The sequence below is a fragment of the Lotus japonicus genome, chromosome 1 (assembly GCF_012489685.1).
Source record: "Lotus japonicus ecotype B-129 chromosome 1, LjGifu_v1.2".
Taxonomy (NCBI): Eukaryota; Viridiplantae; Streptophyta; class Magnoliopsida; order Fabales; family Fabaceae; genus Lotus; species Lotus japonicus.
In genome coordinates, this window is record NC_080041.1 from 123,655,519 (window position 1) to 123,680,496 (window position 24,978).

At 36.6% G+C, this 24,978-nt stretch overlaps 1 protein-coding gene across 4 annotated transcripts in view; it reads right to left on the reverse strand.

Annotated features, from left to right (window-relative positions):
- The window catches only part of LOC130730160 (ABC transporter A family member 1), a 38,323-nt gene that overhangs the window by 9,954 nt on the left and 3,391 nt on the right, over positions 1–24,978 (reverse strand). For 3 of the 4 annotated variants that reach the window (XM_057582088.1, XM_057582089.1, XM_057582091.1), the window contains 24 exons: positions 24,762–24,978; positions 24,123–24,352; positions 23,946–24,006; positions 23,698–23,784; positions 22,764–22,996; positions 22,558–22,672; positions 22,386–22,475; positions 21,703–21,923; positions 21,512–21,624; positions 20,339–20,445; positions 18,825–18,887; positions 16,940–17,026; positions 15,733–15,831; positions 15,472–15,656; positions 14,649–14,703; positions 14,465–14,536; positions 7,550–8,257; positions 7,241–7,419; positions 6,264–6,474; positions 4,620–4,703; positions 3,134–3,175; positions 2,955–3,051; positions 1,778–1,905; positions 1,599–1,703 (listed from right to left, as the gene is read on the reverse strand). In XM_057582088.1, coding sequence (XP_057438071.1) covers positions 1,599–1,703; positions 1,778–1,905; positions 2,955–3,051; positions 3,134–3,175; positions 4,620–4,703; positions 6,264–6,474; positions 7,241–7,419; positions 7,550–8,257; positions 14,465–14,536; positions 14,649–14,703; positions 15,472–15,656; positions 15,733–15,831; positions 16,940–17,026; positions 18,825–18,887; positions 20,339–20,445; positions 21,512–21,624; positions 21,703–21,923; positions 22,386–22,475; positions 22,558–22,672; positions 22,764–22,996; positions 23,698–23,784; positions 23,946–24,006; positions 24,123–24,352; positions 24,762–24,978 — 3,589 coding nt within the window. The remainder of the gene's footprint in view (positions 1–1,598; positions 1,704–1,777; positions 1,906–2,954; positions 3,052–3,133; positions 3,176–4,619; positions 4,704–6,263; positions 6,475–7,240; positions 7,420–7,549; positions 8,258–14,464; positions 14,537–14,648; positions 14,704–15,471; positions 15,657–15,732; positions 15,832–16,939; positions 17,027–18,824; positions 18,888–20,338; positions 20,446–21,511; positions 21,625–21,702; positions 21,924–22,385; positions 22,476–22,557; positions 22,673–22,763; positions 22,997–23,697; positions 23,785–23,945; positions 24,007–24,122; positions 24,353–24,761) is intronic. The other variant, XM_057582090.1, reaches the window with a different exon arrangement.

Consider the following 24,978-nt stretch of genomic DNA (forward strand, 5'->3'; position numbering starts at 1 on the left):
TTTATCTTGTTGTCTATGTGGATGATATTGTAATCACCGGTGATGACCAAGAGGGCATACAAGCTCTTAAGCAGCACCTGTTTCAGCATTTTCAGACTAAGGATCTTGGATCTTTGCATTACTTTCTTGGGATTGAGGTAGCTCAGTCAAAGTCTGGCATTGCTATTTGTCAAAGAAAGTATGCGCTTGATATTTTGGAAGAAACAGGCCTTCTTAACTGCAAGCCTGCGGATACTCCTATGGACCCTAATGTGAAGCTTCTGCCTAACCAGGGGGAGCCTTATTCTGATCCAGGAAGATATAGGAGGTTAGTAGGAAAGTTGAATTATCTCACAATGACCAGGCCTGATATATCATTCTCTGTTAGTGTTGTCAGTCAGTTTTTAAACTCTCCTTGTAAGAGTCATTGGCAGGCTGTTATTCGGATACTTCAATACATAAAAGGGTCGCCTGGAAAAGGTCTTGTTTATACTGATAGAGGTCATACTAGTATTACTGGATATTCAGATGCGGATTGGGCAGGTGATGCAGGTGATAGGAGATCCACCTCTGGTTATTGTGTTTTTATTGGTGGAAATCTCATCTCTTGGAAGAGTAAGAAACAAAGTGTTGTTGCTAGATCAAGCACCGAAGCTGAGTATCGTGCTATGGCTCATACTACGTGTGAGCTCTTGTGGTTGAAGCACTTACTTCAGGAGTTGAAGTTTTGTGCGATTACTCCTATGAACTTAGTATGTGACAATCAGTCAGCTTTACATCTTTCTTCTAATCCGGTTTTTCATGAACGAACAAAACATATAGAAGTTGATTGTCATTTTATTAGGGAGAAGATTCTTTGTGGTACTATCAAGACTTCTTCTGTTTGCTCTCAAGATCAGCTGGCTGATATTTTTACCAAGTCTTTACGAGGTCCCCGGATAAAATATATGTGACAAACTGGATGCATACGATTTATATGCTCCAACTTGAGGGGGAGTGTTGAGATATGTAGATAAAATAAATAGGGAATAAATATATTTAGTATATTTTATCTTTTATTAGGATAGATCTTTTCCTTATTTAGCTATCCCTAAACTCTTGTATATATATATGTACTCAGCTTCATGGAATAATCAATCAGAATATTTCATTCAAGTAATTTTAACACACAATCCCTCGTTGAATCAAAGAGCAGATATCTTCACCAAAGCCCTTTGTCCACTTCAATTTGCTACATCAAGGGACAAAGTCAATGTGATTAACCAGTATTCACTCGCCATCCCACCTTGAGTTTGAGGGGGAATGTTACTATATGTAGTATTAACCAAAATTCATTCTGTTCTGAAAGTTGTTTGTAAGCTATCAGAAGTAGTTATGGCTAGTTTCTAACAGAAATACTGTTAGTAGCTTCTGTTATAAGTTTCAAGTAAGCCAGTTCATATAGCTCAACTATCTAAGAGCTATTTCATATAATCCCATATTATTTTTAATATACAGAATTCATTTTCAGTTTCTATCACAAGCTTTCTCACTTCTCGGTGTTTCCTTTCTTTTTAACAGCCAGGGTAAGAGCGTGAAATTCATGCTGCTAGCAACTGAAGAAAAATAAAGGGGAATACCTTAAGAAAAGAATTGAAACTTATTGTGGATGGGATGAGTCCCATAACGAATGAGATAACCATTAGTATCAATCCAGTAAAGAAGTGGACCAGGAGAACCACGTTCTGTAAGACAAGTGAATATCTTAGCATTTATATAAGTGATTACTGACAAATGAGAAATCAAAGTCTCCACATACCTGAGCCACCATATGGTCAAAAAAGAAAAATGTAAGGCAATAAGTTGACGACGCAATTGCAAGTCCATATTCCAAAAGCATGAGGATCGTCGGTAACAAAGAAACCCCTCCAACAAACTGATCCAGACCTATAACAGCATTTACAAGGCAAGAATTAGCACTGAAAAACAAACCCCAACTAGAGCTTAAGACTTACTTATTGTGGTGTATCAGGAAACATAATTTATGATTGATATACAGTCACATCCACTCAACCACCTGAGAAAAACTGTCGTTGGAAGGTTCTAATATTCCTTTTTTGGGTTAGGGAAGAGCAGGAAGATAGGTTCGAATATTTAAGTGACCAAGAATGTCAAAATCTTAAACCTATTGAAGGCAAGCTGTTAAATCAATCATGTGTCATGCAAAAGATATCATGTGAGGAAAAAAGCTTCACTACCATACTCCTGATATTTAATTAATATTTAATACACTGATGAAGGAGATAAGGAACAATATTTAGATCAGTCAATTATACCCAACGACATAAGATGAATGCGTGATCCTAATAAGAGGATCCATTCCCATCACAAGCCCAATAACATATGTCGTAACTAATATAAAATGGCACACATATAAAAGAAAATAAAAATAATAAGAACAAATTTGCTGGAGTTTTTTTTATAGAAAAGAAGTTTAAATGGAGAGGAAAGAGGGGACGTACAACACAAAAATACAAAAAAAAAATCCGAACTTATAATCAACTAACTACCTTGGCCCAACATAAGGACCAACGGAAGCTCTGATGTAAGTAAGATAATTCAGGACATTTACTACAGTTCCGTATTCCATTATCTAACAATTAGTAACTAACAACACCTTAAAAATGAAATTAATACCTAAGATTTTTTTTCTCTATGATAAAAGAGGAAATTTACTGAAGAGAAAGAGATAAGTACAAGGAAAGATGGTAAGATTTCCTTCTAACCGGGAGACATAACAACAAAGACTCAGATCAAATAAGAAAATCTTGCCAATCTCTCTATATGACAAGGAAATCCTAGTAAATAAACCATTACCAGAGCACCAAAGATAAGCTAATAAGACCAGAATTCATGATCAATGTTAACTTCCCTAGTAAATTAAATATAATAAGGCACAAAAACTAATCATCAATAATCATGAAAGAGAAACATACCAAAGATGTAAAAGAGAATTATGGCAAACGAGGCTGGAAACAAGAAGCTCACGAAGTCCCACATAAATGTAGAAGCCCAATATGAAAAGACTGAAACCTGATTAGCAAGACCAACATCAGAAGATATTCAAAAAAAGAGCATTTAGCGAGTGATGTTTATTTTGAAAAAAACAAGATACCCCACTGATTAGTTGTTGGTGCTTAGCTTTCACTTCACGTTCCTGCACCAATCAAAAGTTGATAAATTTATATCATAAGAAACAAGCTATATGAAAATATCATTGTCTCATACAATCTTGTAGCAAGAAGTTTTCTCTAGAAAATCAAGACATATAAATGAAAATATAAACTTCATTTGGAAAAGGAAAATTAGAAAATGAAATTCCTCAAACTATGTAGGCTACAATAGACAATTCATAGAATCCTCAATATGGACAGGGGCAGGCAGGTGTAAGATATATAATGGAAGGAGTTATAACCTTTAAGGGGAAGCATCCATATAAGATTAAGATACCGTTAAAAACAAAAGGGATTGTTTCCAAACATTTTGCAAAAAGAACTCCATAGGAAAGAAATAGTTGAAAGGATTAGAGTTGGATATTGCTTTTTCTTTTTTCATAGTGTAGGTGGTGGTTCTGAACATTGAAACCTTGAGGATTTTCATGGGCTTAGACCTGTATTAAATACTTGAGTCTAAAAACAAAAAAGATGGCACTCATGAAGGAGAACGCGGAGGCCAGAGAAAAGGGTTCTTTCTCCCTACGAGCATGAATCTTAATTCTTCCTGAGAGTTCTGCAATCACCAATTAAAAGGGATTGGAACAACATAGGATCATAGCTTGATCCTTTATTTTCTATCCTTCCTTTCTTTATTTCTTAGTGATGTACATGTTTAAACTTATGATTATGGGTGTAACTTAAACAAGACTGAGTAGTTTTGTTGTTGTATGAGTTATGGGTAGCCCAGTGAAATATTAGCAAATATTGAGTATAGGATAACATAGCTTTGAATTCTGATTTAACTGAAATTTGGTAAACCCCCCGAAAATATAATCAGCATGATTATATTATTTAATTCAATGGTTAGATTTGTTAAATTCATATCATATAGAAAGTTATTAAGCAGAGTAGAAGTAGACACCATGATCGAAAGAACTCTTTATATGGGGATAAAAAATGAAAAAGCAACGAAGAGCATAGACAAATATGGCAAAAAATAATAACAATGACGGAGACAATAGACATCTGAGAGAGTATGTTGAGTCAGCTGCTCAATGACACTGCTCAAGCATTGCATGGCTAATCATAGCAGCCAAAAAATTCGAATTGTGAAAAGGTAAGGTTTTTTACGTCAGTGCTTGTGCTTAGGAGCTTCTTTGTCAATCATTTATTATGTCACTGTACAGTCTCTGATCATTTAAGTCTTTTCAATTCGGTTTTTATCCTTAAAGAGAAAATATGCAAGGGAATAGAAAAACACATCTTTTAGACAAATGGATGATACAATACATTGACATCTTTTACATATTCAAACTTGAAACTTCTATTTAAACAATATTCTTATGCTAAATGCCGGAAGCAAAATGTTAATTGTAAATTTGTTTACGAGGAAGAAAATAACTTTATTAAAAAATGAAAAGCTGGAAGCAGTGTAACTCTAATTACCTTAACAATTGAAACAGCAAAGGAGGCAGGTATAAAAGAGAAGGCAATATTGACAATGACAGCAGCAGAGAAGGCATCCAGATCCTACAGAGTTTCATCAAAGGCTCATCAATTCTATAATTTTCTGAAGAGTACGAAGGGGATTATCGGACAAACAGACAAAGTATTTATATGAATGCAGAGATCATTGCTATATTAACCCAGCATTATTTTAAGCTTGCTGATAAACATAGTCAGCAATTTGAGGAAACAAGCTCATTAGGTGCTCTATATGTGAAAATATGAATTAATTGCAACATAATAAGGTCATGCATCATGAATCTCAAAGCAAAGTAATGCCAGCTGTTGATATATATATGCTTGTTATATGTCGTTATTAGAATTTGGGAGGTCAAACTCGAACCTAAAAGCTAGCTTAGAGATGAGGATTGCTTTCTCATATATAAGGATTATCTTGGTCATATCTCTAATCAATGTGGGACTTCTAAACAGACCCTCTCACGCCCATGGCTGGACATCTTCAGCTGAAATATTATGAATGAACATCTGTGGGTGACCCATATACGAGTGGTCTCCATTTAACGGATATAGGATATGCTTTGATACCATATTAGAATTTGGGAAGCCTAACTCTACCTCAAAAGCTAGCTTGAGAGGCGAGGATTTCCTTCCCATATATAAGGGCTATCTTGCCCTTCTCTAGTTAATATGGGACTTCTCAACATACGGGTGGTCTCCACTTAACGGATCTAGGATATGCTCCCCTCTTGAGCTAGCTTTTGGGTAGAGCTAGGCCTTCCAAATTCTAATAGTTATATCTTGAGATAGTTCTGTTATAGACTTGTAGTTCTGTTGGGACTTGGGATTATTATCCTTTGTTGTTAATGTTAAATTTGACGGTTTTAGTTTCACTAGGACTATGAAACCTTATCTATCAATTAAGTTAATTTTAATTAATCAATTGTTCAGAATATGTCTAGTTTATATGAGGTACTAGAGCTTTCTAGTTCAAACCCTAGTTTTCCGTTCAGCGACTAACTGATAACTAATCTGCTTTGCATCTCTACTTAACCAAGTCTTTCGTGAGAGAACCAAACATATAGAAGTTGATTGTCATCTTAACAGAGAGAAATTGTTTCTGACAGAATAAAAACTTCTTACGTTTGCTTCAAGGATATATATATATATATATATGTTATCAACTTATGTTATATCTTGATATAATATTGTTATAGTTATGTTAGGACTATTATCCTTTGTTATCTTATTATTGTAGTTTGTTGGTTTTAATTTGACGAGGACTAGGATGTATGAATCAAGTTGATATCAATCAATCAATCATTTTTCAAAATATTTCTAGTTTCAAGAATAGCAACAACGCAAACTCTTTCCAACACACTATGTATTAATGGGTGAAATCAATGGGGATCCAACTAAATCGTATGCGTCCCACTCTATATTTGGTAAGACACAACCAAAATGATGGGATGCACATGAATTTCACCCAACAATAGAGAGCGTGTTGAAAAGAGTGTACTTGTGAGTGTGTTGCAAGCATTTCTCTCGTAGAGTATACCTATTGCCACTTTTGATACGATCATGCATTATATGCTTTCTAGATATAAAACAAATAGTGTAGCATACATGACGTTGTAAGTGCTGGCTTTTGGTCATTGGAAGAGGGTGGTTGCGTGTCTGAATTGTCATATTCGTATTATGAGTAGCAAGCCTCAGAATTGCAGAATTCATCAAATTGATAAAGGTGGGAGCCGCATGTTGACAAGAAAAGTTGTGCAATACAGTGTAGCCTAAGCTTCCATCATTATTCTGATCATCCATTACAATTGCTCCATACCTGCATATGAAAATGGTCAATATTGATTTTCAAGAGGAAACCCTGAATTTTTCTAATATCTTATTTAAGCAGAAAGGCCAAGAATATAAAGGGGAAAGCATGGCAACAAGTCAGCATTCAATCCCTAAATTTCAGTAACAGGGATTAAGGAAACAATCCAAAAATGAAGAGATATTAGGAAACAGACTTCCTCGCACCTTTATTACAAATCTGACCTACTTAGAAAAGGAAATAATATAACTTGAATAAGAAATTAATACAAAAAAAACAGATTAATGTTGGAACTTTGAAGTTATAACAGCTTTACTAGCATGATTACAGCTGCGTGATAACACACTATTAGACTTCTAGTATAGGGAAACAAAAATAATAAAGGAAGTAGAACTAGAAATCTTTCTAAAACAAAGAAAACACTTACACTAATAAAACAATGGAATTATCAGGGAGCTTTCTTATTTTGAGGCACTGGTTTGTTTTTCTTGTCCTTATTTCATAGAACCCATTCTTATTTTCAAATAGAACTGGATCTTCTTGTATAATGAAATCAGAGAGATAGAGAAATTGATGAACAACAAAGACTATATTTTCACTACCATGGGTGCCCCAAAACTAATATGGATCCTATAAGAACAATACCTATATTCATGGGTTTTCATGGGTTGCACCTCAAGTAAAAGCTTTCCACATTTGTAATAATTTCTTAATGGCTCAATAGTTCTGAAAAGAGATAAAGCTAAGAATGAAGTAGAGATTCAGGTTATCACACCTAGATTGGTAGGATTCATTAAAGCTAGACATCAAATATTCACTCATTGAAAGTAGAGCAGGTCCCAGTGTTGGCCCAGCTGCTTCCACTGCATCAGATAATGCCTTCTCTGAATTTGGGAATTTATAAGAGCTTGGCTTGCACATTTGAATCCACCCTCCTTCGACACTTTTTGCAACCTTCAACATAATATAGAGTCATGTAAAACTCCATCAAGATGTACCAGAGTGCATTTTTAGCAGCAATTGGTCTACGACAACAGAGAATTGATAAAAACAAATAAATAGTACTTAACAATTAGTGACAGACCTTTTCAGCAATTGGCAAAGATAGATTAAATGGAATTGGACCTCCCCCACCCCCACCGCTCAGTAGAGGATTAAAATAAGAAGTTGAAAGGATCAGTGACTGTTGATCAGGATGTGGCTTGAGCTCAAGAAATAGAAGACCAATAAACAAGAAGACAGCAGGAATCAGTAACTGGAAAACAAGCGTTTTGTGATCTCTCCGAGCAGATATTGCCCTTTTAATGAATAAAGCTTTAGAATGTTTCCAGAATGTAGACCTAGTAATGAGACAACAGCCACAACACTGCATACTCACAAAGTTGATGAAACTAATAACCGTAGCAAAAATTAAATTAAAAGCTCTTCCAACCATTGTAGACACGAAACCAAGAATCTTCTTATAATTTCCAACAACTTTAAGGTCACATATTTTTGTGGATGGACGATCACTAAAAGGAAGAGAAGGCACAGAATCTGATATATGGGATCGGATATTTTCTTTAAAGGATTCAACTTCATCATAGTCAGATCCTGCAACTCTCAAGAATACCTCCTCCAGAGTTGTAACAGATATACCATAGCTTTCAATACCATGACTGTCTTTGTCACCACTGCCACTTACTTCCAAGTCTAAAACTGGGATTTTCATGCAACTTTCGATTTCCCTAAACATCCTTTCAAAGGCTGATGAGGATGCCAAAGGAAGCCTGAAGGAAATCTCAGTTCCGACCTGAAAATGACAAGATACAATGAGATCAAGAATCATAATGTGATGTATAACAAGGAAAAAATCTTATTGGAATTTAATTTAAAATTGAGAGTTCAAAATTGATTATACATGACCACAGAACCTTTAATCATTCAAGCTAATGTTCAAATCCACAGCACTGTGTAATCTTACTATGGGCATCATATGAAATGAGATGGACAATTAAATCCTTCACAAAGTTATTAGAGTAGAGTACACATTACTCTGATTAAGAAGTTAGTTACTGTTAGTAGTATAGTTAATATTTGAGTTAGTTACATTCTGTTAGAATGAGCTGTCAATACAGCTGTCATGTGAGCTGTCATTACAGCTGTCACATAACTGATTCTGTTAGAGTTGGTAGCTTGCTTAGCAAGCCTTGTATTCTCTATAAATACTGAGATCACTCATTGTAATCTTTACCTTTTCAATCAATGAAATTCAGTTGAAGATTTTCAACATGGTATCAAGAGCTGAGTACGATCCTTGAAGATCTCTCTCTCTAGATTTTCGTTTTTTTTTCCTCTTTCTTCTTCATCACCATGGCTGATGAAGGTCATGCACCAGAAACTGCAGTTCCTGTTCCAGTTGCAGTTCTTCAACCACAATTGGCTTCTTCTTCTCTGGTTCACAAGCTCGTTCTGAAGCTTGATGATTCCAATTTTCTCTCATGGAAGCAGCACGTTGAAGGCATCGTTAGAACTCATCGATTGCAGAATTTTCTTGTTCATCCTGATATTCCTCCTCGATTTCTCAGTGAGGAGGATCGCGTGAATGCAGTAGAGAATCCTGCATATCAGGTATGGGATCAACAGGATTCTGCTTTGTTCACCTGGCTTCTCTCGTCTCTGTCTTCATCAGTGCTTCCAACCGTTGTCAACTGCACTCAGTCCTGGCAGATCTGGGAAGCTGTGCTTGATTTCTTTCAAGCACAATCGCTTGCACAATCGACGCAGCTGCGATCGGAATTGAGATCCATAACCAAGGGATCGAAGACTGCTTCTGAATTCCTCAAGCGAATCAAGGCCATCGTCAATGCTCTGCTCTCGATCGGAGATCCTGTATCGTTTCGCGAGCACCTTGAAGCGATTTTTGATGGTCTTCCCGACGAGTATAGTCATCTCATGACTATCATCTACAGTCGCGAGTTCCCTTGCACGATCTCGCAAGCTGAAGCTATGGTTATCGCGCATGAAGCGCGTCTTGAGCGTTCTCGCACGCGTCAGTTGAGTGCGAATCCTCCGTCAGCGCTCCTTTCTCAAGCTGCGTCACCGGCGACGCAACCTGCACCGGTGTCGTCGTCTTCTTCATCAACATCGTCGCCGGCGACCTCTGAGGCTAACTATGCTTCAGGTTCCTCTGAAAACTCCTACGATGATCGTTCCTACGATAATCGCGGCAGTTATGGCGGTTCTCGTGGCGGTTACGGTGGTCGCAACGGCAGTAACAACTCTCGCGGTGGACGAGGAGGAAATCGAAGTGTTCAATGCCAGATTTGCAAGAAGTATGGGCATGATGCTAGTATTTGCTACCATCGTGGTTCATCATCTGGTTCTACTGGTTCTACTGGCATGTTTGGCTTGCAGCCAACTGGTTTTGGTATGCCACTGCCTATGCATTCTCAGATGTTGCCTCAGTTTGGCTTCTCTCCATTTTGTGGTGTTCCACAATTTGGTGTACCTTCTCAGTTTGGTACATCACAGTATGGAGGCTTTCCAAACATGTTTGGTCAATTTCCTCAAGGTTTAGGCATGGGAAATTTTGCTCAGCAGTTTGGTTTCCAACCATCTGGAGGATCACAGTGGAACTCTTCTCAGTTTTCTGGTGGATCAAGACCTGGAAATCCTCCAGTTAGAGCTCCACAGGCTATGCTTACTGGACCTACTTCATCTACTACTGGTACTAACACTCCTGCTGCAGCAAATCTTAGCTCATGGTTTCCAGATTCTGGAGCTACACATCATGTTACCAATGATGCCTCAGTTGTTTCTGACAGTGTTTCCCTAAATGGTAATGATCATATCTACATGGGAAATGGCCAAGGTTTGCCTATTATTTCTGTTGGACATGCCTCTTTTCCATCTCCTTATCATAAACACACTACACTCACTATGAATAATCTGCTTCTAGTTCCTAACATCACCAAGAACTTAGTTAGTGTAAGCAAGTTTGCTCGTGATAATCATGTCTTTTTTGAGTTTCACTCATCCTATTGTGTTGTCAAATGTCAGGAAACTTCTAGGGTTTTGCTCAAAGGAACTGTTGGTCCTGATGGTTTATACAATTTTGAAGGGATGCATGTTCCAACCCTTCCTCCAGCTTCATCTGTTTCATCTACATCTGTTTCACCAGTAGCTGCTCCATCTGTCTTTTCTGCTTCAGTTCCTTTGTCCAATGTACCTAGTGCTAGCTCATCTTCAAGTGTACCTAGTGCTAGTTCATTTTCTCTTGTGTCTTCTGTTAATAATGTAGATCCTACTGCCTATGACTTGTGGCATTGTAGGCTAGGTCATCCTCATCATGAGGCTTTACATTCTGCTTTGTCCAAATGTAATATATCATTGTCTAATAAAGCAAAATTTTCTAAATGTTCAGCTTGTTGTGTAGCAAAGTCTCACAAGTTACCCTCTTCCTCTTCTACTACTGTTTATGCTACACCTTTAGAGCTTGTTTTTGCTGACTTATGGGGTCCTTCCTCCATTGAGTCTTCTTGTGGTTACTCTTATTTTTTGACTTGTGTTGATGCTTACTCTCGTTTCACATGGATTTATCCACTTAGGCACAAATCTGAAACTTCCTCTGTTTTTCTTAAGTTCCAAGCTATGGTAGAGTTAAGGTTTAATCTGAAAATAAAGGCTGTCCAAACAGATAATGACACTGAATTTAAACCTTTACAATCTCATTTTGCTAAGCTTGGCATAGTGCATCGATTGACATGCCCCTACACACACCATCAAAATGGTAGTGTTGAAAGGAAGCATCGCCATATCATAGAAACTGGCCTTTCATTACTTGCATTTGCTAAAATGCCTTCTCAATACTGGGATCATGCATTCCTGGCTGCAGTTTTTCTTATTAATCGTCTTCCTACTGCTGTTTTGGCCAATGAGACTCCTTATTTCAAGTTGTTCAAGACTCTTCCTGATTACAAGATACTTAGGGTGTTTGGTTGTGCTTGTTATCCTCACTTGAGGCCTTATACACACTCTAAGCTGTCACTCAGGTCCAAGGAGTGTGTGTTTGTTGGTTACTCATCATCTCATCAAGGGTACAAATGCATGGATGGTGATGGTAGGATTTTTGTGTCAAGGGATGTTATTTTTGATGAAGTTAAATTTCCCTATCCTACCCTGTTTTTCTCTGCTGGGTCTGATTCATCTGCACAAGGAATCCCTTCAGAAATTCCTGCTTTAGCTCCTCAAGTTCCTGTTCAGCAACAGCAGCCTTTTCAAGGTCAAGACTCAGTTGCAGCCTCTTCTTCTGGGAATTTTTCTCAGGGTGAAGCTTCTGTTCAGCAACAATCTCCACCTACACCAGCAGCTACTGCCACTGAAGTAGCTGAAGTAGCTTCGACTGGTTCTTCCTCTTCTGCTCCTATTCCTCAGCCAGTGGGAAATACTCACCCTATGCAGACAAGAGCAAAATCTGGCATAGTCATGCCCAGATTATTTCCAACTTTACTGCTCACTCAAGCTGAGCCAGCTACCACCAAGCAAGCTCTCAAAGATCCTAAGTGGTTAGCTGCAATGAAGGCTGAATATGATGCATTGCTTGCTAACAATACATGGACATTGGTTCCACTTCCCAAGGATAGGAAGCCAATTGGTTGTAAATGGGTTTTTAGGGTGAAGGAAAATGCAGATGGCACCATCAATAGGTATAAGGCCAGACTTGTGGCCAAAGGTTACCATCAAGTCAAGGGGTTTGATTATTTAGAAACCTTTTCCCCTGTGGTGAAGCCTATAACTATTAGGCTCATTCTTTCCCTTGCCATTACTAAGAGGTGGCATATTCATCAACTTGATGTGAATAATGCCTTTTTAAATGGAGCTCTTCAAGAGGAGGTATACATGCAGCAACCAAGTGGATTTCAGCATGAAGACAAATCTCTTGTTTGCAGACTTAACAAAGCTCTTTATGGCCTTAAACAGGCCCCAAGAGCTTGGTTTGACAGATTGAAGTCAGCCCTTGTGAAGTATGGTTTTAAACCAAGTAGATGTGATCCATCTCTCTTCACTTTCTACACTCCAACTTGCTGCATCTACATACTAGTCTATGTAGATGATATTATCATTACAGGCAATTCCTTGCCTCTGGTTCAGAAAGTAGTGCAGAACCTCAACTCTGAATTTTCCTTGAAGCAATTAGGCCAACTTGACTACTTTCTTGGTGTTCAAGTGCATCATCTTCAGGACAGGTCCTTGCTTTTGACACAAACTAAATATATAACTGACCTTCTTGAAAGGGCAGAAATGGGAGAGGCCAAGGGGATCTCTACTCCCATGGTTAGTGGAGCAAAACTCAGCAAATATGGAGCAGATTACTTTGCTGACCCAACTCTCTATAGATCAATAGTTGGTGCTCTCCAATATGCAACTTTAACAAGACCTGAGATTAGCTTTGCAGTTAACAAAGTCTGTCAGTTTCTAAGTCAGCCTCTAGAAGAGCATTGGAAGGCTGTTAAAAGGATCCTAAGATACCTTAAGGGTACTCTCTTTCATGGCCTGCACCTCAAGCCTTGTAGTTTGCACACTCCAGTCCCTCTTGTGGCCTTTTGTGATGCAGATTGGGGATCAGATCCTGATGACAGGAGATCCACCTCAGGCTCTTGTGTCTTTTTTGGTCCCAACCTTGTCTCTTGGAGCTCAAAGAAGCAAACCCTGGTGGCTAGATCGAGTACTGAAGCCGAATACAGGAGCCTAGCTAATACCTCTGCTGAACTGTTGTGGGTTCAGTCTCTTTTGCAGGAGTTGCAGATTCCTTTTTCTCCTCCTAGGGTGTTTTGTGATAACATGGGTGCAGTGGCTTTGACTCATAACCCAGTTCTTCACACTCGCACTAAACATATGGAGCTTGACATCTTCTTTGTGAGGGAAAAAGTTCTCAACAAGTCTCTTTTTGTGCATCACATTCCTTCTGTTGATCAGCTGGCAGATTTGTTTACCAAGGCTCTATCACCACTTCGTTTTGAAACTCTTCGTGGCAAACTCAATGTGATTGAGAAATCACTTTCTCCCCCACCTTGAGTTTGAGGGGGCCTATTAGAGTAGAGTACACATTACTCTGATTAAGAAGTTAGTTACTGTTAGTAGTATAGTTAATATTTGAGTTAGTTACATTCTGTTAGAATGAGCTGTCAATACAGCTGTCATGTGAGCTGTCATTACAGCTGTCACATAACTGATTCTGTTAGAGTTGGTAGCTTGCTTAGCAAGCCTTGTATTCTCTATAAATACTGAGATCACTCATTGTAATCTTTACCTTTTCAATCAATGAAATTCAGTTGAAGATTTTCAACAAAAGTTAAAGGCGAGAATTGAAAGCTAGGGTTGAATGTATTTCTATTATGAACTCAACAAAATTAGCTTATTGAACTTTACCCCTATTAATAATAACTATGTTTCTTTGCATTTTTTCCTGTTACTCATCCATATTATATCACACTAATGCTATCCTACCCCTTGCTCTAACAGACTAACACAACTCAATAAATGACATAAATCCCATTTTTCTTTCATATCTTTGTCCCATAAATCCTATTTTTGAATGGTGAGTGTTGATTCTTTATTAAGAAAGTGAGCTATGTGATAACTCATTAGTGCCTGGTTGGAACCTCGACCTGCTATAATACAAAATAAATTTTGTGGCCTCGGTGTTGTTTAGCACATTTGTCTTTTAATGAATCTCTGTGGTAGACAAGCAACAAGACTTGAAGATTTGTATTTTGTAGATATTCTATTTAATTAGTTTTCTTATTTTAAAGGAGGATAACCAACCATCCTTCATAAATGCGTGAACAGTCACAGACACACACACAGAAGGGAGCAGGGAAAGGGATATGATAGAGGAACACCATCAGATTGATTTGAATTTTAACCTACTCATCTGTACATTAACATCGACAAATACACATTCTATGAGCTTTGATATTAACATGTATCTCAATGAAATATATTATAAGAAAAATACCTCGCTTATACAGGTTGCTGAAGGAACATGACGGTACACTATATCACCAGCTATAGAAGCAGTAGGAGCTGACTGAAAGGACAAGGATAAAATGAAATCCAAATTAAAACAAATATAGCCTTTTAATTATGCAACCTCTGCGGCGATGGAAATTATAGACAAAATGTCAAGGGAAAGAACAAACCTTCACAAGAGTAAGAGTATAACCAACTCCATAGTGATGCTTCAAGAAAAGGGAGCTGTCAAAAAATATCATAACCAATAAGGGGAGAGAAGAAAAATGTACATTACTCTTAGAATTTGGGATAGGCATAACTCTACTTCAAAAGCTAGCTCATAGATGAGGATTGTCCTCCAATTTATAAGTACTTCAAGTACAGCCATGTTAAGATTATAAGGAAAAAGATTAATGAGCATTCCACACAGCTTCTAGAAATCAAGTTATCAGATGGTTCAATGACAAAAAGCCAAAACTTCTTTCAAGGTTTTATGAATTCCCCTGAAGTTATAAGTTTAATGGAACCATAAAACTACATGAAACTCACAAATCTGAACCGTCAAAATTATTTCAGATCAACATATATAAAGAGGATCTTCAAAATTCAATGGTTTCTATCAAAAAAGATAAAGAGTGCTTACACCAAACAGATTAAAAGATGCACTTCCACGGCATTAGAAAACAACCAAACAAAAAATCAATGCAAAATTTTCTCTACCAATATCATGAACTCCCATAAAGGATTGTGTTACTACTTTCCACAGAAAATTTTGGAGCTCTCCTAACAGATAGATTGAACAGAGCATGCAATGAACAAAAACAAGAACATGGTCTGCAATGAACATTAACAAGGACAATGTCAAGCCTGAGCATGACTGGAACAGCCTGAACAGCGGCATCTGGGTGTGTCATGAGTTAAACTCTCTCTAGCGAACATATTGAGGTATTCTTCACAATTACTCTAAGGCCATAATGATATTTGAGAAAAAATATTAAAAAAAAAATTGACCTTCCACAGCATTTCAGAGAACCATTGGCCATGATAGCTATCCGATCCCCTAGTTCATCCGCTTCATCCATAGAATGTGTTGTTAGCAAAATTATCCTACCCTTCTTAAATTTTTTTATCAACTGCCAAGTCAAGCGCATTGAGTAGGGATCCATTCCACTTGTAGGTTCATCAAGAACTATAACCTGCCATGTAAATCTAAAAGATCGTACTTTTGTTCAGCATAATACAAAAACATGTGCTGTCAATATGTTTTCCTACCTTACTGTTTCCAATCAATGCAATCCCAAGAGATAACTTCCTCTTCATGCCACCAGAAAGAGAACTCACAACACTGTTAACTTTATCAGCCAAGCCCACCTGTTCATCCAACAGACATTATCTAGCATCCTTTAATGATTCTTAAATCAATAAAGTAAATGATTAACGGTAAAAGGGGGGGGGGGGGGCAAGACAATATTTACATTGAAAAGGTAAAAATGAAGCATCACCACAAACACTCAAACAGTTTAAAATTCATTGAACAAAAAGAGTATTTATGTTCATGGATGTGAGATAGTAACAGGAGCAGAAGCTAGTAACAATAAAAGAAGCTAGTAAAGAGTATTTATGTTCATGGATGTGAAAAAGCCTGGTGGCGGAGGAGGGTGCCGGTTTATTGGAGTCATGCACACCGGTTCTTTGAGTGGCGGCGAAGGAGGTTCAGCATCAGCCATAACCACTAGGATCTCTCAACTCTTGATACCATGTAGAAAAAGTATGAGGAGGAAAAAGAATTCTGAACTATATTTTATATAGGAAGTTTCATGATACAAGAATTTATCAAACTAACAAACTCTAACAGCTTTGACAGCTGGCACCTAACCAACAAAACTGATTCTAACACTAATAGCCGTCATAGCTTGCAACTATCAAACTAAAACCCAAACAGAAAAGAGATTGACTTATGCAACACAATAGAATAGTATCCTATACACGGTATACTCTAATATGCTAATTGGTTGTTAGTGGCTAATTATTAATACGTTTTGAGGTTTGCAAGACTTGAACAAGACTATGGTTACCCTGGTTATGCGGCAGTCATGATCTAGGTCATGACAAAAAGCCATATGATGTAGGCATGACCTAAGTTTTCCTTGATTAAGAAACTAGTTGAAACCTAAGCACAAGTTACACTTAAAATATGCTTTACAAGTGCAAGCAAGCTTAAATAATTAGAGTTCAGCATAAATTGAAAATAACTTTTCTAACTGGATAGCTTACAATATATTTATGGAGGGGAAGAAGTTTTATAGAGAGTTAAAACTGTAAAAAGTAAGTTTAAAAGACAGAAAAATATAACTGTTGATTAGATAAGCTTACACTTTACCAATTCAATTCCATTGAAATGATCAACAAAGCTTTTTCCATCAAAGTTAAAGATTTTGGCGATAAAAGTAGGAGTTTAGACTTAGAATACCGAACTCACCTCATCAACCATGTTAGCAACAACACCCTCCAATGAGTCTACCTCCACACCCTTTAATGCTGCAAACAGTTCTAAATGCTCTCTCACCTGCATAAATTCAATGGAAGAGCTCCGCACATTGTACATTATAAAATAGAAAGGTGTTTATAAAAAAAAAAGTGTAGAGAGCTATTATTTGTATAGCTAACTTTTTAGGAGAAATTTAACTTTCCTTCATCGTGATAGAGATTTAGGATAGTAGCAATAAGGATTGCTCTATCCTCTATATATCATGTAAACCACCTAACATTTGAATCATCAGAAAGAACATTCATTTTCGTCTTTCAAGTTGGCATCAGTTCTTAGAATTTGGGTTAAGCTTAAGTCCCCCCAAAACCTAGTTTAAGGGTGAGGATTGCTCTACTCTATTTAACATGGTTATGAAAACCGGACCGGACCGGTCGGTTCAACCGATTGAACCGGGAACCGTACTAGTGGCCGGTCCAATATGCTCATAAAACCGGATGGAAAAAGAACCGGTCAAAGACCGCAAAAACCGGTCAAAACCCGGAAAAACCGGGAAAACCGGCGGTTCTCCGGTTAAAGCCGGTTGAACAAAAACGTGAATATGGAGCCAATGGAAACCCGAAGAGATGAAGTGAAAAATTCAGAAATAGAGTGAGAGAAGACAGAGGCATCCTTCAGTGAAGGTTAGAGGAGATCAGAGATGAGCTGCAGTTGTTGGAAGAACTGTGATTGGGTCAGTTCATCACTTCATCACGTCATTGAATTGTTGGGGTGTGCTTCTCTCCATCTGAAAACAGTTGTGCGGCTACTGGTAGAAGAAAAAGTTTAGCCAAAATATTTTGATATATGGTGAGGTGGAACCCTAAAATCAGATTTGGGCCTTCAAGCCCAAGCTTTACATAGTCATGGCCCTTTTTCATTTTACTTTATTCATGCTAAAAACAATGCCCCTAGTCTTCCGATGAGAAAAAAAATTGCCCAAAAGACAAATTGTCTTTTTTTTTTTAAATTCACAAATTGTCACTTACGTAAGTTTTTTTTTTTTGAAACTTACGTCAGTTTTATTTTTGGAACAAACTTACTAAAGAAAATTTCTCAAATTATATATATATACTTTTTTGAAAGGAATTTCTCAAATTATATTAGAACATTTAAATATCACTTACGTATTAGGCTAAAATAGTGATGGATTTGATTTTTTTTTTATACATTTACCTTCTATATCATATATATATTTTAAAATAATCATATTTAAATTATAGCGGTAAAACCGGTTGGACCACGGTTCAACTACGGTTAAACCAGTGAACCTTGAACCAGTACCTTTACCGGTTTGATCACTGGTCCGGTTTTAATAACCTTGCTATTTAAGGACTTAATTAGCCATATCTCTAGTCAATATGGGACTTCTCAACACACCCATCACATTCAGGTCTGGACATATGAAACATAGAATTTGCATGAACGAACATCTGTGGGGGGCCATATGTGGGTGGTCTCCAATAGACAAATCTAGGATAGGCTCTGATACCATATCAAAATTCAGGTTAGGCCTAACTTTACCCAAAAGCTAGCAAGGCGTGGGGGTTGTTCTACCCTATATAAGCTAGCAATGTGGAACTTCTTAACATCAGTAATGACAATCTTTTCAACAACCTGTAACGCAAACATTGTTGGACAAAGAGATTTTGGGTGGTAGAGGCAAGAACAAGGGAAACATATGTAGTTGTCAGAAATGTGATATAAAAACCACTCATATGTCTTCACCCTATAGTTTAAGCTTTTTAAATATTTGGTTCAAGATATGGTATCAGCGCCTCTATGATCAGGTACCATTAATTCACAAAAAAAAATGTACTAAAAGCATGCTGCTACTTACAGTCAATTCAGGAAAGAGTATATCATGTTGTGGGCAGACACCCAAAACCTTCCGTATCTCATCCTGCAAAACAAGACAACAGCATTCTGAATGAACACAAGAGCAAGCAAATATTCAACAACAAAGGGGAAAGAAACAGCAAACTATGGAGGATATATTCGTCGGACAAAAATAAGTTACCAAATCCAAAATGAGATATATTTCACCTTTACCAACATACACATTATATTCAGACTTTAACCCCCTGGAAACTGTTTGCTAGTCTACCAGTTTGTAGCAACATAAAAAACTTAGTAGTAAAGACAGATTAAAACCTTCACCTTGCAATAAGAACTATTTACTAGTGTTTATTTTCCCAACTTTCTGCACAGATTGATTTGAAAGGAGAAGAGACTGAATATTATTATTCCAAATGATTCAAACTGCACAAGGGTTAGGAATGAAAGGCACCCATCGATTAACCAACTTTTTAAAATTTGGGTTAGACCTAACTCTATCGCAAAAACTAGCTCAGTGGTGAGAGTTTCTCTAGTCAATATGAGACCTCTAACACACCTGCTTACGCCCAGGGATACATCTGGATTCTAGAGCGCGGAGTTTGTAGGATTGGATATTTGTGGCCCAATAAAAGGATTTAGGATATGCTCTAAGACCATCTTAAAATTTGGTTAGGCCTAGCTCTACTTGAAAAGCTAGCTCAGGGTGAGGGTTGCTCTACCCATTAAAAGGACTAGTTTGGCCATATCTCTAGTCAATGTGGAATCTTAACACACCCCTCTTAAATTTGGTTTAGTGCTAACTCTACTCCAAAAGCTAGCTCAAGAGTAAGGGTTGTTCCACCCTTTCTAAGGACAACTTTGGTCATATCTCTAGTCAATGTAGGACCTCTAACAAAATTGAAAAGGAGTGTTGAGAGTTTCTATTATTATTGTTTTGTATTATTATTTGTACAGTTATTTTAGATTTCCTTTACCAGGACAGGTTACTTGCCAATAATATAACTATTATAGGAAAGGTTAGCGATAAGGATTAGTCTACATATTTTATTTAAATACCTCTGTCCAAAACAGAACTATTACTCAATTAAATTGTCTATTTCAAGTAAACATCAGTGAAGTAAAACTTCCTAACCCCTTTGTAGATGTAAGTCATGCAACAATGATTTCTTAACTTTGGTTCACTATTGTAAACTTTTTCTCACTATTGTCTACTCTTTTTTTATGGTTACTAGAAATCCTTGTCATTCCCGCATGTACCATCACTCCTCAAGTTCTGATAATGACATTATGTAAACTTTTCTCATCCCTGAACTTCCATTGTACTAAAGCTTATTACTGCATAACCACATATATATGTGTGTGTGTGTGTGTGTGTGTGTGTGTGTGTGTGTATATACTTAATTAATTCAAATACTAATGTCTTAATCACACAAGACTTAACATTCTCCTACATTCCTAAGCAAAAACTATTTGGGCCTATGAGCACATAAGCGTCGGTTGAAAACTTAAACTTACTATATCTGATATGATGTTCTTCCCAAAAACCAAAGCATCCCCTGAAGTAGGAGGAACAAGACCAACAAGCATTGAGATTGTTGTGCTTTTCCCAGCTCCATTATGACCTTCACAACGAAAACAAAATAATTGAGCAACAACATTTTCTCCCAAATAGATAAAGTCTATAGATAAAGCTGATTAGTGCAAATTAAAAGATAGCAGAATCAAATATTTTAGAACGTATTATTTCAGAATCTAGTTGGCCACACTAGATTGCAGCTTGTAAGACTGTTTTTAGTCAAGTTACAGTTAGTTATCCAAGCTGTTAGAGGAAGTTAGAGTTGGTCTCAAATTAAATATATGTACCTTTACCTTGTATCATACTCTACAGATCAATCAATGAGAATTAGCATTTTTATTATCTCTCAAATTAACAAGCTGATCCTAAAAATTTGCTTCATAGTTCTGCCCAATCTAGCTCTCACTAGATTCTCATGAGCAATAACCAAGGTTTGTTTGCTACTGTTAGAAATATAATAGAAAACCATTTGTGTCTTCACCCAACAACTTAAGCTTTTGGGATAGTTGGTTCATGACATGGTGGGGTCTCTATGACTAAGTGGTCTAGAGTTCAATCCTTGTTGCCCGCATTATTCTAATAAAAAAGTTGAATTTCAGAGCTTTTGAGATAGTTGGTTTTCGAGGTAGAGTTAGGTCTAACCGAATTATAAGAACTACTTCAACTAGTAGTTCCCAATTCGAATCTCAATTTGATGTACACTTCATTGGTTATAAAATAAACTTATGACTGTCCTTTGAGTTCCCAGAATGATACAAAGGTAAATTTACAACTCAAGCCTTATATGCGGGCAAGTGATCTTGTATATACATACCTACATATGTACAGCATTAGAGCTTGCTCACGTGAGAGGAGTTAATCTTGACATAAAATTGGAACGCATGGTAAAGAATAGATTTAATTAAATATTAACTATACATGTATGGTTGTAGATAAGAAAACAAATCAATATGAATATGAAAGTAAAGAAACCAATTGGAAACAATAGTCTAAATTACCTTAGTTACTCTAAAGATATAATTTAGTTATGATGAACATATTATAATCTTTTTCATATTCTAACAACATTATATATAATGCTAAAAACTAGAAAGAAGAATAACTGTACTAACCTAAAAGAGCAAGAATCTGATTTTCATACAACGTTAACTGCAATGAGTTAACAGCACAGCAATCTCCTTTTCTAGTATCATACATTTTATGCAAATTCCTGATTTGAATGCACCTAAAAGAAAACAAAAAATGAGAAAGAGACAATGTATCGTTATAATATATATTAATAAAAAAAAATTATATCATATACCTGCCATCAAGCTCCTGTTGTTTCATGTCTAAGCTTATTGCTTCTATAGCAGGTTTGTAAGCATCATCCCCTAAAAGGTCTCTTTCTGACTCAGAATCGTTACCAACATTTTTATCTTTGGAACTGGAGGAACAATGGTTTACAATTTCTTTCTTCCTCCAGAAGTTCTTTTTGAAAATAAAACTCCATGGATATCGCCGTCCATACTCCCTGGGAAGAACCTTCAACATAAGCAGAGTAATAATGGTATTATTATTCAAGTGGCAAAACAGAACGAGTATGCTTTAAAGTAAAAGAAAAAATAGATAAACTAGCAAATAGCAACAACTAAGCATTTGATTCTGATAGCTATAGCCTATAACCACCTTGCCGTTACAGATCTAACTAATCTGTAACTTGCTCTAAAAATACAAAATGTCGTGTGTATTGAGTTTTAGAACCGAGACTGCTAGAGAGAACTCCAATAATTTCTGTGATGGATTCATTGACTGGCTGTGACATTCACATTTGATGTTTATACCAAGCTGCTGTTACTAACTCAGTTGACTTAGTTACAGCTCAGTAACAAACTGCTAAGCACTTAACCTCCTAACAGCAACAATTTCAATTCTAGCCGAATTACTAATAGTCTAATATAAATAATGGTATAATACATTAATACTTTAACATAACAAAAGACATACCTTATCAAAATACAGTCCAATAACACAATATAGCAGCGTATCAAGTATCATCATCAGAAGACATGCGGAGAAGTTTACTCCAGATGATTCCTGCAATATAATTGTCTAAGATAATTGGGAAAGAAAAATAGGTCAAAATAATAAAGGCAAGGGCTGTATCGCAGAAAGTCACCCGCCATATGTTGCTCCAACGAAGTCCAACATGAGCACGCTCATAATCAGCAAAGTTGACCGAACCCAGAGCAAAGGCCGTAGGTGAAAGCAAAGAAGCAACAACCTTCAAGATCCTGAGGCAACCTCAAATGAATAAAGCATACTCTTAAATATATGAAAAATTGGACGATAGAAATATTAGTTATTGGAAGGACAAACACTCACATAGAAACTCCCTCATCATTGACACTGTAATAAGGTAAAAAGGCACCGAGAAAAGACAGAGTTCCAACAGCTACTGCTGTTTTGGCCCGTTTGAAAAATGTTGATATAAAAAATGACAGCATGATCGCACTAAGCCCAAAAACAAAAAAGTACACAAACACCAGTGTCGTATCACTATACTTGAATAAATTATCCATGGTGCAAGCTGTAAGGACCCCAGAAGAAATAGCAAACTGTAAAGATCAAATTACAGAAAAATTAGAACAATAATTTCTTAATCTAAAAAAGGAAATTATTAACATACCATAGCATGTTATATAATAATAATGTTCAATTTGCAAAACAACTTGGCATAGATAATTTCATTCCAACACAATTTCATGAAGCACCAAAGCAATTTCCAATACTTTATACCACACAAGCAATGATGGCAACATGCCAACAACCTCAAGTACTCATATTTTCATTAGACAAATGTACAAACAGAGGGAGGACAAATAGAGAGACTAAAGCACAATAGAATAAGGAACTGTGATACTTAAATGGAACAATCCCAATACTTTTGCAAAAAACTACCTTATAGAAAACCATGGGTCAGTTACTCACAAAAAGAAAAGAAGAGAACTAAAACAACAGGATATAAATTATAATATCATCCAAAACGTAGAAGCTAAAAGAATATGCTAAGCATTTCGAATGAATTGCCAAGTCACAGAACAACAGATATAGAAAAGATATATTGAACTCTGTCCAGGTAAATATTCTCATTCGGGGTAGTAGAGGTCTCAAGTTCAATTCTCGGATAGCCTGTTGGGCTGCCTACCTATTAATCCTGATATATATATATGAAAGAGAGAGAGAGAGAGAGTAAAAGCAAACACAAACACCCACACAGACAAAAAGACTATAGCAGATCGAATAGCAAAAGACTTACCTGCAAAGCATATGTAATAAACCAAGACAGATGAAATACACTATCTTTCAGGCCCATCATATAGAGTCCTTCTTTAATTTTCTGTTCCTGATATATTACACAACAAATCAGGAGATATGAGCTTAACAATAGAGATGGGTTTTCCATCCCATAAATATTTATAAATAAGGTTAAACAAATTAAAAGGGGGGAAATAATGAAGGGCATAGGTAAATAAGCAGTTAATACTAAATGTAAGTTAACCAAACCTTCTCAAACACAGAATAACTTATCAGACGGGAAATCGGATAGAGAAACCCTAATAAGTACCTACACATATAAGTCCTCGTTAAAGAACAAAGCTTATTGGAGATATAATAACCTAATAATACTCTGTAAATAGCTAAATGCCTAAATCCAGTATAAGGTTTCCAAGACAAGCTTACAATATTCCCATGACTTCCTTTATGATTGACTGGAACTGGTCATCAGTGTATTCCCGAGTGGGAAATGGAGCTATTCGTATGTGAGCAGGGTTATATTGAGTCCATGGAATTTTTGAAGAGAAATCAGCATTATAGAAGCCTGGTAGAGGGAGCTTTACATCTTTAGCACTGGAATTTATGTCAGACTGCTGAGCCATTAATATTATGAATGAATCGACCATCTGCTGGAGCTACAGAACCAGAAAATGTCAATGCGTTAATACTTTAACAAATAGAATAGCTGAAGTTGTAATTCTTTTTAACAATCAGAATAAGACTTCACAGTTCAAAATCAAATCCTCTCTATCTTCTCAGTAGGTTCTTATTAAGCAGGCATGAAGCAGTTGATAGCTCTATCTATTTTGTTAAAGTGAGAAACATCACAAGATACCAATCCCTTGATGAATTCAAGTCTACTAAAGTAAAATTTGACATACATTTCGAGTTTCGACAGTAAAATACACAGCCACAAGCCACCACTGCAATATACTAGTCATGCAATAGATATTTTCAATATAGACGCACTAGAGGTAATATAATAGGGAGAAGAAGAGAAGAGTGAAATGAGAAATTATCAGCATGAGAAGAAAGCAATCATACAGTGAAAAATCCACTGAAGCTGTATTGCATCGTTGGTACAGCACTGACACCAAGTTCCAAGTCATTAAGAAAAGGTCCATTTGTGTCCATTATTGTTGTAACATCTGGAAAACCAGAGAAAGCCCATGTATGATTGAGGCGTATACTATAATCAAAGGACTGAGGACCTTGTTCGTAAAATACAACTGCTCCTTTAATTTTGGGATTTGAACAATTC